This window comes from Ascaphus truei, chromosome 5 (assembly GCF_040206685.1).
Source record: "Ascaphus truei isolate aAscTru1 chromosome 5, aAscTru1.hap1, whole genome shotgun sequence".
Lineage (NCBI taxonomy): Eukaryota > Metazoa > Chordata > Amphibia > Anura > Ascaphidae > Ascaphus > Ascaphus truei.
This window is the reverse complement of record NC_134487.1, coordinates 129,808,872-129,824,564: the sequence shown is the minus strand read 5'-3', so window position 1 is coordinate 129,824,564 and position 15,693 is coordinate 129,808,872. Positions and strand designations below refer to the sequence as shown.

The 15,693-nt window shown below is 42.2% G+C and overlaps 1 protein-coding gene and 1 long non-coding RNA gene across 2 annotated transcripts in view; one reads left to right on the top strand and one right to left on the bottom strand.

Moving 5' to 3' along the window:
• Positions 1-205: 205 nt before the first annotated feature.
• Positions 206-6,410, top strand: LOC142494670 (uncharacterized). The gene is made up of 4 exons (XM_075599103.1): positions 206-379; positions 973-1,039; positions 4,758-4,835; positions 5,201-6,410. The coding sequence occupies exons 1-4, from the start codon at positions 206-208 to the stop codon at positions 6,295-6,297; spliced, it is 1,416 nt and encodes a 471-aa protein (XP_075455218.1). The 3' UTR covers positions 6,298-6,410.
• Positions 6,411-8,329: 1,919 nt separating this feature from the next.
• Positions 8,330-15,693, bottom strand: part of LOC142494443 (uncharacterized) — a 30,461-nt gene continuing 23,097 nt past the window's right edge. The window contains exon 3 of the long non-coding RNA XR_012801442.1: positions 8,330-8,479. This is a non-coding gene — a long non-coding RNA (uncharacterized LOC142494443). The remainder of the gene's footprint in view (positions 8,480-15,693) is intronic.

The following is a 15,693-nucleotide window of genomic DNA, read 5'->3' as shown; positions in this document are numbered from 1 at the left end:
GTTCCTTTAGCCCGAGGCCATTGATGCTTATTTTTGCCTCTGCTTGTCAGCCTTTCCCTCAGCCCATATATCATGCGTTAGTCTTAGGTCACCGGTCCTTATGGCTAAGCGAGTGGGCGGGGTGGCAATTTCAAACTTAATTGTCCCGGCTCGGTGTCTCTTCTCTGTCAGGCCTCCCCCGGCTGTGCGGCACCAGGCCGTGAGTATGGGTATCGCCCGAGGGGAAAGCGCGGGGGCACCCGGGGAGGGGAGAGGGGGGAGGGTCCGCTCTTCTCAGCAGAACCAGTCCACGAAGATCCCAGACCCCATCTCCCAGCCGCAAGGCCAGACCAAGGGTCTTCCAGGTCGCGGGGCTGGGCCACCCGCTAACATCCAGCCAGTGAGGCGTAGCCTCCGTGCGTCGCCCCCCTTCAACTCGCTGCGTGACCCCCCCCCCCCCAACCCGACCGGCACCGTCAATCTCTCCCGAGATTTTTTAGGGATTACTCACGGTTGCTGGAGCAGTTCGACCTGGGCTCGGGAGATCATAAGGCCGGTAAGGACCGGCTCTCCACCTCCAGGGACCCCACACGGGGAGGGTCGGGGGCCAAAAGAAGCCGAAAGGCCGTAGGTAGCCAACAAGAGGACGGGGACATGGCGAGAAAGGGGGAGAAAGAGGGGGGGAAAAAAAAAGAAAAAAGCAGAATGCTGGTCCCTCCATCTCCCGCCGATCGGAGCCCCGTCTCACTTTTCAGGTAAGTGAAGTGGGTGTTGCAAGCGGTTGTGAAGATTTGAGAGCGGTGCTGTTCCCTCGTCAGCTGTCTCTCCTCTCCCGGTGGGTCGGTGTAGTCATCTCCGGCAGTGCTCGTCCTCTCCCTGCAGTGCTGGTAAGGTGGGGTCTATGTGTCATTCTTGGGGATGGTGCCTTTGTATGTGCTGAGAGTGTGGGGTTGAGTTCTTCTACTTAATCCTCTGACCCCTCTGTCCCGCCAGCCTTTCCGAGGCCCTGGTTGGGGGCTCTTCTTCTCTGGGTCCTTCGTTTCTCCAGCTGGCAGGAGGGGTGAGGTTTAGTGCTTTAGCAAAGTGCTCCATATCTTCTTGATGTTTAATTGAGAGCATCTTTCCATTGCGCTGCACCATTAGTCTAAATGGGAAGCCCCATTTATACTTTACTCCGCTGTCCCGCAGTAGTATGGTTAGGGGTCTTAGGGCCTCATGCAGTAAGCGTCGATTAAGTGAAATCGGCAAGTTTACCGATTAGTCATGTTAATGGCGATTTTTCCTCTCCGTATGCAGTAAGTGCCGAATACATTCAAAATCAACCCGAAAACAAATCCGCCCACTCTCACGATGATTATCCGATCACACACAGGTGTATCGGCGTGCGTGGCGGGGTGCTGATAGGTTGCCCAATCACAAATCTTGCTGAATCAGGCGAAACAAGCATGTATTGGATTGCGCGCCATATTTACACTGGCGACACACTTTATTCGAGCTCGGCTAGTCCCACGAATTCGGGTATACCCGGGTGTATTGAGGTTTGTGACTGTTTTCTGCCCGAGTGCATTGGGTTATTTTCCAGGCAGGGATTGAAGCATTTTATTCCCGCTGGCTGCAATACTGCACAGTATATATATATATATATACTGCATTACAATTCATGAATTTATGCCATTTGGTAGACACGCGAAGCATTGCAGCCTATTAAATCCTAATCATTATTATTTAACAGATCAGCCGCCCATCAGCCAGGCATGAACCCAGGCTGGGAAGGCAAACGCAACGGGGCTTGTCAGAGGTGAGGAGCGGCGCATTCCAGGTATCTGCCAGGTACATACTGGGTATTTGCTCGAATAAAGTGTGTCGGTGCAGTAAAGGCAACGTGTACTGCTAATCATTCTCTGTGTTGTTGGGAGTGAGAGAGAGAGAGAGACGCACAGAGCTGGCTGATTGAACAATTGCATATTGACGGAGAGACTTGTTGTGTATTGGGTGAGCTTTGTCCATTGTTGTTTTGTTTACATCTTTGTCTTGTTTTATATGTGGAAGTGTTTCGTGTGATTGGCTGTACATTAGTTGTCTGTTTTTTGTGAGTGCTGGAAGTATGCCCGCAAAGCGTGGGAAGAGTGATGCTGGTGGGAGTGGGAGTGCTACTCGTGCGAGTACGCGTCGGAGTGAACGTACTGTTCAGGGGAGTGATGTTGCTGGTGCACCGAGTGGTGTTGCTGGGAGTGGGAGTGCTGGTGCTGGGAGTGGGAGTGCTGTTGCTGGGAGTGGGAGTGCTGTTGCTGGGAGTGCTGTTGCTGTGAGTGGGAGTGCTGTTGCTGTGAGTGGGAGTGCTGTTGCTGGGAGTGGGAGTGTTGTTGCTGGGAGTGGGAGTGCTGTTGCTGGGAGTGGGAGTGCTGGTGCTAGGAGTGGGAGTGCTGGTGCTAGGAGTGGGAGTGCTGGTGCTAGGAGTGGGAGTGCTGGTGCTGTGAGTGCTGCTGGTGGCGCAGTTGCTGATGGGGTGTCTGGTGGTGGCGTGCTTGCTGGTGGGCAGCTTTTGGAGGCTCTTCCATTGGAAGAAGGAGAGTCCAGTCAGCACCAGCCAAGCTCTGACCCTAAACCTGCTCGGAAGAAACGTGTGGAGAAGCCACGTAATCCTCGCTTCAATGACCAGGAAAATACAGCTCTTGTCACTGGCATTCTGGAGCACTATGACAGTATATATGGACATTTACTAGGTAAGTGTACCTTTACATTTATTATTCAAATACATGTGATCCTAGGTCATCTGAGTTTTGTTCATATGCAAATATGGGTTCAGAATATTTTTCTATGTTAATTAGTCTGGAAACACAGCTTTTTATCATGCCTTACAAGGACAACTAAACACAGGCGGTCAATTTGCCATAACTGCATACAATATGAATGCAACCTTGCTTACATGTATAGGTTTAGTAGTGAATGCTCATGTGCTTCACATATTACACATAAAACAGCATGTTTGCTATCTCTTGGAACAGCTAGCAGTGTAGGAAACTGGTGCTTCTATTATTAATCATTTACCTCATATATTTTATATGTTTTTCAAGGGCGGACAAGTTCAGCAAGCAGAAAAGAAATGTGGGACACAATAGTCATTGGTGTCAATGCGTGTGGGAATCATGTGAGGGACAAGCGGAATTGTCACAAGAGATTTGATGATATTAGGTCCAAATTGAAAAAGAAAATACAACACCAACGCGTGCATGCTACTGGCACTGGAGGTGGGCCGACACCACAACGTCTCATATTAAGTCCATTGGAGGAGCTGCTTCGGGCAAAATTACTTCCCGTCGTCGTGGAAGGCTTACCTGGTGACCGTGATATAGGAATTTACCCCTCACAATTTCCACCAGGTGAGAAATATTACTGTACTAGGCGTGTCGTTGCTTACAGTTATTTTGCATAGTTACACTGCTTTTTATACTGTCTTCACAATATAAGCATACCTGCATCTATATATGTATATGTCTGATTCTGTATATATATATATCTCAAAATAGACATATATGTTGTAGTCCTACTAAAAGCAGTAACTAATATAGCACGTGCCATTGCGTGCTCATTTACATGTGAATTCCCAAAATGCATTTCTGCAGTGGAAGCAATTGATGGTGGGCGAAGATGGGGAACAACAGGGTAGTACACATGTGTAACACATGTTAATGAGAAATTATTACTAGCTACAGGTACAGAACAGAAATATGTATAATATTATTGTGTATTTTATTTATTTTACTCCGACAAACATGACATTACTGCCTATTTTAAGCATGCATCAAATATATTGCATGCAATGGCCTACAAACATCACTTGCACTAACACATCTATAGTTGTTTATGAAAAGGTCCATTTTTGCTTTAAGTCATATACAGACAGCATAATGAGGCACACGTATCATATTTTATGTCATTGTTTTCATAACTTAAAAACTGCACACGACTATTTAGCTCATCTACCATTGTGTTAAAGCAGCTGCAATTAATATCTCATCACAGCATACACTTCAACAGAGGGGGTGGGGTTCAGCACACACACTAATTACAGCCTCATTTTAGGGTCAACTTAGTTCACACCATTTTCACCTGTTTCAAGTAATTGAAAGGTGTGGCTGATTAGGCTTTTTGGGGAAGGGAATACCGTTCTTACAACCTGACTAGCACAACTGAAGTTAATCACACTCATTTGAAAGCTTCACTTTAGCTACTAAATGCCCCAACAACTCATTACTTATCAAAGCGTACGTCACACATTAGTTCACTCATATCTATAGTTGAACTACTACTATCAACGACACATTATCACACACTGCATGTGTTTTCTTGTTTAGTCACAGCCACATTCATGTGTGCCACATCTTATATTAATGTACCACACATATCCTCTACCAAAAACAACACTTTTTGCAATATGACCACCTTCATGATAACCATTGTGAATGGTCATCTCATGATAGTTATGTACATTATGATACTGATATCACTACACAACATATGATTTTTATGTACTAATTTTATCTATTTATCCTCACGCATTACTGCAGGAACATAGTATGTTTTATGTTAGGGAACTCAAAAGTTCTAAGTACACAGGCATGCACATTGTTATTACAACTATTTATGTTCACTTTCACACACACATTTTGGGTTAAGGAAATGATGCTGTTAGGTACTCATAAATACAGAACATACAATAACTGTTTGTTCAATATTTACACATGTAAATGTAAAACTTATGTTATTGTTATATATAGTTGCCCCTGAAGGACATGTGTCACCTGAGACTGAACAAGTGTCTTCACCTGGGTCAGCCAGCTCAACACACCTAGAAGGTGAGTGTATCAGTTGGTGGCCATATAATATGTGCTCTTCTATATGTTATGTTGTCATGTTCATTATTTGTTTTGCACATCTTCTTTAAATAGGATTACTTAGTGTCAGTGAAAATGAAGTGTAAGGCAACTTGTATTGTGTTAGTGATGTTAACTATCATGTAGGAGTTGTGAGTTTACAGCAAGTTTTCATTCACTCATATTTCATACTGAGTCCAAACATTATTCTTAAGTCAAGGTAGTTTTTAATGTGAGGTTATAAAACGTATGGAAACATGTTAGTTGTTACTTATGACACAGTACAATTACATAGTAACACAGCAGAGATTAACATGCCATTTAATAATGTGTACATTTATTTGTAGAACATGATGAAGAGGATTTTGATGATGATGATGATGATGATGATGATGCCGCCGCCGCCGCCGCCATAGACACACAAATACAAGCAAGTGACCATGAAGAGGTTCCAATTGAAACTGTTTTACCGCCAAAACGTCCAGCAAATACCACATATGATGCAATTGTAGCTTCTGAGGGAAAAATTGTGGAAGCAGAAAATCGTCGCCATTCTGACCTGATGACAGTGCTGGAAAGGATGATTGCACTGCAGGAAGAAACAGTTTCACAATTGGCACATCTCCACAGAGTCTTCATTGAAGTGCCTAAACAGTTGCAAAAAATCAACACCTCATTCGAAGCATTAGTTGTTCAGCAAACACAAGCTAATTACTGGAGAATGACTAATGTACCACAATTCAACACCTCACAGGCAGGATCTGTTCATGCAGGTCAGTTTTCACCACATTCATCTGATATTCATTCACCAGGCCCAAATGTTACCGGTCAAGTAGCAGACATTGCTGTGCAGGTTCCTGATGACATCCTACCGCTGCCATCTGTACAAATTCAGCAGCAGACACCTACAAAGGAGGCGACAAAAACAAAACAAGACACACATGAAACAGACCAACCATCACTTGTGCAGTGTCTACCAACTTGCTCACATGTGTCAGTGGGCACAAGCCCTGTCCGTGAACAGTCACTACCCAAAAGCCCTGTAGGTGAGTCACTGCCCAAAAGCCCTGTAGGTGAATCGCTGCCCAAAAGCCCTGTAGGTGAATCGCTGCCCAAAAGCCCTGTAGGTGAATCGCTGCCCAAAAGCCCTGTAGGTGAATCACTGCCCAAAAGCCCTGTAGGTGAGTCACTGGCCACAAGCCCTGTAGGTGAGTCACTGGCCACAAGCCCCGTAGGTGAACAGTCACTACCCAAAAGCCCTGTAGGTGAGTCACTGCCCAAAAGCCCTGTAGGTGAGTCACTGGCCACAAGCCCTGCCCGTGAAGTGCCAGAGGCCACTCAAAGTGGCTCTGTTGTACCTAAAGTTGGTGGCAAAAGAAAAAGGAAAATTCAAGAGACAACAAGCAGGCCTGTTACTCGCTCGCAAAAGGAACAAAAAAAATAAATTTTAAAATTCACAAAATATGTCTTTGGCCTTGTTTTGTTGACTTCAGATTATCTAATTACTATTGTATGTATGCTGAAGACTGTGTTGTTTCCAAACTTTCAAGTATGTTCTTGTACACGTGAAGTTTTGGAAATGTTAACACTCCTAATTAATGAATAGTGTTATAAATATTGATGTATTAATCGTCTGTTCAGTAATGGTCCACCAGGAGCCAGTTGCTAAGTTTAGAGAAGCTGCCATTGACTTTGCAGCAAAACATTGCATTTGGGTGTGTTAATTGATGTAATCATTGCATGTGCATATTATTTTCATGCAATTATAAAAGCACCTATTTAACTGCAAACATCTTTCTTGTACGTGTACAGCAGGATTTTGTGTTAAATATTACTTACCTTTGGTGGCCATTGTAATGTTGTCCTTTAATCATTTATGTGTTCTTGTTTCAAGCACATCTCTGAATTGATACTAATATATATGTAGTATGTATTGATATATGCACACACACACACACACACACAGACACACACTGTGTGTGTGTGTGTGTGTGTGTGTGTGTGTGTGTGTGTGTGTGTGTGTGTGTGTGTGTGTGTGTGTGTGTGTGTGTGTGTGTGTGTGTGTGTGTGTGTGTGTGTGTGTGTGTGTGTGTGTGTATATATAGTACTATCTAAACTGGTATAGATGTATTTACAAATAACATACACTTCATGCTTCCTTGTGAAAACACACTATTTTAATAATACAGGCCTAATGTTTGACAACTATACTAAGTGTGAGCCTCTAACATTATTGGGTGCAAACAAATGTTTATGACTTAATTCACTCATGTTTATCACCATTTAAATAGGTTTCATACAAGGCCTACTTACTGCCATCAATATGTTGTGTGTACTCCTGCAATATAAAAAAAAAAAAAAAAGATACATTATATATATATATATATATATATATATATATATATATATATATATATATACATATACATATATATACACACACACACACACACACACACACACACTATACATATAGTACAATATACACTTTATATATATATATATATATTTTTATGAGAGAGATATATTTATATATATATAGATACACACGTATTTAAACTCATGCAGACAGGTAGTTAACCAGACTTTCAAATACACACAGAAAAGTATGTGGGAAAAAAACATTTCATTTTGCAGGTGTGTGTATTTACTGATATGGCTGTCTAAGCACTATTTTCACACAGTGCTCTTTGTTATTTTTCTAGAAAACTCAATGTTACTGAAATAAGTGTAGGAATGTTTTCACAAACGAGATAAAAAATGATACATGTTTTTCCCACATTCGCCTATCACTAACCACAAAACTTAAACCAATTAAAAGGACACATCCAATTGGCGTTTGAAATAAGGAGTAAAAGTAGTTACTTTTGTTGACCTTGAAAACGAAACACAGGAATTTGTTAGCCATTGAGCAGAATCATTTTGATGAGCAAAGAAGACAGAACTGCACACATCTTTTGTGCTACTCTGACATGGCTGATGAATTCGTTAACCATATGAATCCCCTTTTAGGTTATAAGTACATGGTTTCAGAAGCAATTTTAAACAGTCGCGGACACAAAGCAAGCACACGCCAAATCTATGATTTGATTCGAGCTAAATATCCTTATTACCAAGACCGTAGGCATGCGCGGAATTTTAATTCCTCAATAAGATTCACTTTATCAACTAATGACTTTTTTGAACGTGTGCAGGATAAGCTAGAACACACCTATGGTTTCTGGAAGATTGCAAAGGAAAAGCATTTTACCCTGAAAGAGGGCACATATATTGTTGTGAAAGGCATATTTATTCCTAATGCCAATAGCAATGGATCCGCTACTACTGTTCCGTGTGAATCGATACCTGCTGCAATATCTGCACCCTCCATTCCTGAAACCCACATTGTACAACAACAAAAGTACTATGATTATGTACCAAGCCTTTCAGCTGAAAATGCATTGGAATGGGAACCAGAAGAAATGAACCTACCTCCCGACCAATTGTTTGAAGAAAGCAGTGGCGATTCCTATGAGCGCTTCATGGAGGAGATGTGTGTCATACTGGATTCAGCGGGTGGGTCCAGCGTGGATGAAAATGCCTTGCATTTTTGGAGCGACCAGTTGCAGCCAGACGAAGAGTTAATTCTAGAAGAATGGTAAATATAACAACCGTTATGCGTTGACTGTGCGTTTAAATGTTTTTTTTTTTTTTTTTTTTTAACCACCATTTTCCCTTTCAATGCGTGGATACAGCGTAACATTGCAGACTGCATAACATGTAGCGATCACAAAGAAATTGTTGCCGAATACAATATAGTATAACCTGAAAGAGTAGTACACATTGCTGACGGAATAAATATACGTACTTTCCTATCCCTTTAACCATATTAGCAACATTTTAACATAACTCTAACACATACCTTTTTTGTTATCATGCAACATTTAAAAGCGGGTCCACCACGTATGACGTGGGACCCTTGTCATGGCCCAAGGCGTCCTTAAAAAGGATTACGGATGTAAGTCCCGCCCCCAAGCGACGTGCGCGCCTCAAAGCCTATTGGCTGTCATGTTTTGTTATAGTAACGGTAACTGCAGTGTGTCATGTGTGCGGCTCAGTGTTTGTAGCCGTAAAGTGGGCGTTAGCCGAATGTTAATTGAGTGGGAGGAGAGTTAGCGTGCGTTTCACGCTGGTTTAACATGACGTCACACGTATTGCATTTGCGCATTGTGTTATCGGCCGTCCTTTCTGTCCAAACACGTCTGTTTAAAAAGAATACAGATGTACTCGTTTAGAACGAATGTAGTTTCGTATTCATTGTATTTGAAATAAAGATTTTATGTTTAATGGTATTTTCAAGATGTATTGAACGCACAACGTACGCTTTGTTTTGCGCATGCGCTAACAGTTAGTGCAGCCAAGCCTGAAGTGCGTGCGCACACTAAGATGTGCGCGCACATTTTTCAGTATACAGGCAACGTTCACATCATATACATAGTTATGCCTGCTACAAATTTAAAGAAACATTACATACTGATGTACACTTGTACTTCTAACATATAAGTGAGTGACGTGTGTATGTACACAATCATATAGAGCTGTGTAATGCGTTGTCACGGATACATATATAGTAAGGTGCCATATTTGACCATCATGTGTTTGCTGTATTTCAGAGATGTCGGGGAAGATACAATCGGATCAATGTATGATTTCAGAAGAGTCTACCTTTATATGAGATGATTGTGAGGAGGAGCCACCGACTACTATACTACATATGGAACTAATTTTATATTGCTTGCAGCGCTTATTAACAAACAATTAAAAATGTGATACCCTTATGCCTATATTGCATAAGCACTTAATTAACATAATGATGTTGCAAAATAGTGCCTCATGAATTTTTATTGAGTGTTCTTTAATGACTACTATCATTTTATGGCATGGTGTGTTTTATATATAACAACCATTCCCACTCTGCTAACACATTTGTGAATTCTATTGTGTAATGGAACGTATGACTGTCGAAACTATGTAACAATAATAATAATAATAATAATAATAATTATTATAATATGAGCATGTTCATGTATAGCGCTGCTAGTTGTACACAGCGCTTTACAGACACATTTTTCAGGCTGAGGTCCCTGGCCCGTGGAACTTACAATTTATTTTTTGCCGCCTGAGGCACAGGGAGATAAAGTGACTTGCCCAAGGTCACAAGGAGCCGACACCGGGAATTGAACCAGACTCCCCTGCTTCAAAATCTCAGTGCCAGTGTGTGTCTTTACTCACTGAGCCACTCCTTCTCCCAATGTAAAGGACACTTACAACCAACTAGCCATTTATTGTTAAAAATCTCTTGTTACATGGGTATGTTGATAAAATGGTTTGGGACTGTAGCAAATAATGTTATTGGCCAGATGTTGTGGTCCCCTACAATGCATGATGTTCTGATTATGACATCAACATCATGTAATGAAGTACGTTTCTGTGTATATTTCATTAACCTAACTAACTATAGTTTACTGTGTTTATTAAACGTTCTAAAAATACATAGTATAGTCAATATGATGATATAAGCTACCATAATAAAGCTGGTGTTATCATTTGTCGGTGTTATACATGGATCCTACACAAATTGATACAGACACAAACAGTTGTCTTACAAAGTGTGTCTATGCTAATGTGCACGTGATTGACGTTACAATTGTGAGAATACTTGATAATTATCATCATGATAATGATGAAGTGACGTGATTTATATTGCAAAAATATTACCAACATTGTCATATTGGTAAATTATAAATGCTAAATGACAGTAACATTAGCGACAAATTTGTCTTCTCTGTTAACAGTTTAACACTTGGTACATGTAGGACACATCCACACACGTGTGACTTATACATACACATGTCACAAATTTAAATTAATGTTGACTATTAATTCCTAGCATTACAAAACACCAACATTGCTAAATATAAGATGTAGTACGCATTGTTGTGATTGCAGGCATTCATGCATGGAGTTTTATGATCAGTCAATTTCATCCGTGATGAATGATCTCCCGTAAGTAAAGAAATAAGTACAGTTATCCCCTTGTCTCCAAACACCTCTATATTACATTAATGGAATTTATAAGGAAACATACATAAAATGTGATGAAATGTGAGTAATCATTTTCTAATACAATGCACATGAAAGCTCAAGAGTAGCTAAATGCATATACATGATACAGAAAGTACATATATGTAACATTTGTGTTTAAACCAATATGTTGGGTTTTGACTTCAAATAATTATAGGAAGATTGATGTAGGCACATCTTATGAGAGTTGTCAGCAAATATACATACCATGATCAGTCATACTGGAGATATACCTATAATGCAAAGGAACAATATATAAATTGCAAACATTGACATGCCATCTTCAGTACCGTAAACAACACAGCAAAGTGTGTATTTGGTGTTAAATGTGCAACACCATGTATATTTCATGACATTCAAAATGTAAATCAGGTTGGTGTACACATCATATGGATGTACATGTTACACTGCACCAATAACATTGTATGTAAGCATACTAGAAGCATGAATGAGTATGGGCATAATATGTGTATTGTGTTAGCATAAGGAACAACACAATGCTAAAATATTAGTGCTTTGTTACCCCAGTTTTATTCACATACACACAACTAAAGTACAATTGAAGAGGGATTATATAACCTGTGCAACAATAACATACCGGTGCCACATCCCTTTGTGCACACAGCAGAGAGAAGAAAGGTGTGCAACCCATATTCATCTGTGTCCTACCAGAAGGGTATATAAAAAACATTATTGTTAAGATAACATAATGTAAGTATAAAAGTAGAACTTGGAACATATATGTTTTTACTTACAAGAAAAAAATGAATTGATGAGATTCTGGCGTGTCTGGCCACCACTGGCTGTTTGTTCATTTTCAGCAGCTACATGGGTGGGATGCTCGTCTACCACAGGCTCAGCTAGGTCTGACTGTACATTGTGCCTCAGTGCAACATTGTGCAAAATGCAACAGGCAAGGATAATATCAGACACTTTTTGAGGCTTGTATAGAAGAGCCCCACCAGTTCTGTCCAGACACCTAAATCTGGTCTTGAGTAGGCCAAATGTCCTCTCTATAACAGATCTTGTAGATATATGGGCTGCATTGTACCTGTCCTCTGCTTCAGTTTGAGGGTTTAGCACCGGAGTCAAGAGCCACGGCCTAATTCCGTATCCTGAGTCACCTATAATGAATGGAGCACACATAAGCTGACATTAGTGATCAAATTGTACAATGCCAACATTCCTAAATAAAAATGTGTTTTGTGTTATAACATGTAAATGTGTACTCACCCAGCAGCCAACCATGTTCAAAATGTCCCTCTTCGAACGCATGGAAGACTGAAGAGTTCCTCAGGATGGAGGAATCGTGACTGGAACCAGGGAATTTGGGTACCACATGCATTATCCTCATCGTCGCATCACATACCACCTGTACATTGAGTGAATGGTAGTGCTTACGATTGCGGTACACATGCTCACTCTGACTAGGTGCAATCAAAGCAACATGTGTGCAATCGATTGCACCCAGCACACATGGTATCCCTGCTATATTATAAAAGCCAGTCCTGACTTCCAGCCACTCTGTCGCCTCTGTAGGAAAATGAATATAATTCCTAGCGCGTCTATTGAGTGCATAGAGAAACTGGGTCAAGGCCCGCGAGAATGTAGATTGCGAGACCCCGCCCACTATGCCCACAGTTGTCTGGTATGACGCGGAAGCAAGATAATGTAATGAGCACAGCATTTTAACAAGCCCAGGGACTGCACGACCTCTGGCTGTGAAAAAATCTAAATCTCCCCTTATCTCCTGATAAAGAGCTAAGATTGCTGCTGAACTCAAACGATAGCGACTTACAATCTCCTCCTCACTCATCCCATCTAACAGGGTTCTCTCCCTGTACAGACGCGGACGAGGCACAACTTGTCTCCTCTGTCTTCTCCTCTGATCTCCTGTCCCTCTACCTGTCCCTCGGCCTGTCCCTCTCCCTGTCCCTGTCGTATCCGCGTGACTGTCCCTGTCACTGTCACTCGGTGTGTCCCTCCCTTGCCCTATATGATTCTCTTGATCATCAAGCATGTCATAGAAAAGAATGTTCCTCCGTCTCCTAAACAATCTCAACATTTTGAAATGAGTAGCTGTGAATGAGCTGGTAATGGGCGTCCTTTAAATAGGTATGTGATGATGTCAGGTGACATAGTAAAATGCAAGGTGTTACATTAACATAATAAAGTACTTCTGTGGCAAGCTGTGTGCAGTTCTTGTTATAAGTATTTGTTGTGTGTATTCTGCAGGGAATGATGATATTTGGCAATGATGTGACGTGAACCTTTGTAGAAACATTGCTTGCAAATAAATAGTTGCATGTGCAATGCATGTAACACTTGTGAACGCAACAGTCAGTCATGTAATTAGGCAAAAAGGCTGAGATTGACGTGGGAAAAGTTTTGTGTAACATGTGTAATTAGGCATGTTATTGTGACATGTTGACAACAATGAATAGTCGTGTGCATATGCATGCATTTCTGTAAGGAGGATAGTTGGTATAGAATGAGTTAACAAGGTGTCCCAATGCTGAATTACTGTACATGTGTGTATAAGTTAGGTTGAAGTGCTTGTAATGCTACGGTTACAATGTAAACATGCAATGTGATTGATCGTCCAATAAGTGACGTCATGAAAATAGGGAGGACCAAACGTAGATGTAAACATGAGAATTTAGATGTACATGTACGTTTAAAGATGCGTGAAACATTACAAGCATTGTGTAATGTAAAGGAACATGAATATACTGTGTATGTGTGACATGTGTGACATGTGTAACATCATGTAAATAATTGTCGCTCAGTTCAATAAAATGTGTGATATGATGTGAGGTTCTCCTTTAAGAGTTGAGTATAGTATTTTCCCTTGCCACATCATCACATGATGAGTAATGTGACCCGCAAATGCTGCAAACATGTAAAAGTATAATGTTATGCAAATAATACACGTCAGCTGTGACACAATGCAGGGAATGCCCCCACACTGTAATGCAAATGACGTTTGTATTGTGAGCAATGAAACGTAAACAGTACTATACTGTTATACGTCCCCGCTCCATTGACTCCATTGATGTACAGAAGTTTTTTTTTTTCTAAGTGCCGTTGCGGCAGCCTTAGCGATCGTTCTCCCCTCCAAACTGCCAACTTTAGTTGGCGGGAGAAATTGGCCATAACATCTCAATTTCGTAGTGCCGATCAGGCCCGATAAGCTGTTTTTTGTTGTTGAATCCAGCCGATTTAAAAAAGTGGCGATCAGTGGCGAAAACAGGCTTATCGGCAGGCGAATGGCCATAACAAAATAATCGGCTCCGAAACCTGGCGAAATCAAGCACTTATCGGCGCTTACTGAATCTCAAACCCAATTTTGCCTATAAAATGGCGATAATTCCCTTATCAACGCTTACTGCATGAGGCCCTTAGTTCCTTGCGGCGATCTACAGTTCTTTTGGATAGATCGTTGTAAAGTTGCAGTTGGCTGTCCTCAAATGTGATGAGATCTTTGGTTCGGGCAACCTCCATTATTTTTTCTTTTGCCGAAAATTTATGAAGTCTGGCTATGACGTCTCTCATCCTTTTTGGATCCTCTGATCTAGGGCCAAGGGAGCGGTGAGCCCTGTCCAGTTCAAGGTCCGTCTGATTCAAGTCTCCACATAGGGAGGTGAAGAGCTCCAGGAGGTAAGTCTTTAACTGCCCTGGAAGTACCGACTCGGGGATGCCTCTGATTCTTATGTTTTGTCTCCTGTCGCGATTCTCCTGATCTTCTAGGGAGTCGCGGAGACTTTCTACCTCAGCCCCGAGCCGGAATATCTCGTTTGCAGCCTATTCTTGGGCCTGTGTGAAGGTCTCCATTTTGCCTTCCAGTTCATCCGTGCGCTCCCTTAGGCCTGTCAGTTCTTGCTTTAGCTCAGTGACTGCGGATCTGAGATCGGCCTTTAGCGACTTGTGCAGGTCATGCAGCATTTCTGCCATAAGCTCTTTCATGTCCTCTCGGGTAAGTGTTGCCGCCGGCTGCGCTGGCATTTCTTGCCGGTCTTGCGTTTGGGCAGTTTGTTTGGGGCCTCGTGCGCCTGATGGGCCTGCGCCATCTTGGTTTCTTGCCGCCGCCTCTGAGTTTCGCGGGGAGAATAGCTTGTTAACAGCCTGGGCTGTTTGGGATTTTTGTTTGTTAGCCATTTCCTCTAGGGTTGTGGGTCTAGGGTAGTGCTTTAGGAGGGGGAATTTTCGGGGGAAAAGAGCCTCTATTTGTTTATTTGTTAGGGGGTCTGGCGAGTTCCTCTGCTACACGTCCATCTCCGTCGGCGTCCTGGCCACGCCCCTACATAGTTTTGTTTATGTGTTCATATGTTGTAGCGGGGGGGGGGGCAGGGGGAATTGGGAAGCGTGGCTGTGTAGCTTTTCTGGCTCTCAATGTTGGACACTCATATATTTGTGGCAGCTATTTTAGAGTGTTGTTGTTTTGGGCGATTTTGCCGGTTGTGCTGCCAGGAAGTTTTGTGCCAGGATGGGGTTGGGCCATTGGTTAAGCCCGTGGGTCTCGGACGGCAGACTCTGGCAGCTGTTAGAGATTGGCAACCTCAGGTTTTTTTTTTTGGGGGGGGGGGAGGGCGGGGGGGGCCTGTAATTATGGCTTTGGGTGTGAGGGGGAGGGTGAAGATTCACTTTGCAATTGTATTTCTGACCAGGGGGGGAGAGGGGGCACCCACTCCTTCTGCACTGTTTTTGTTGGACCCTG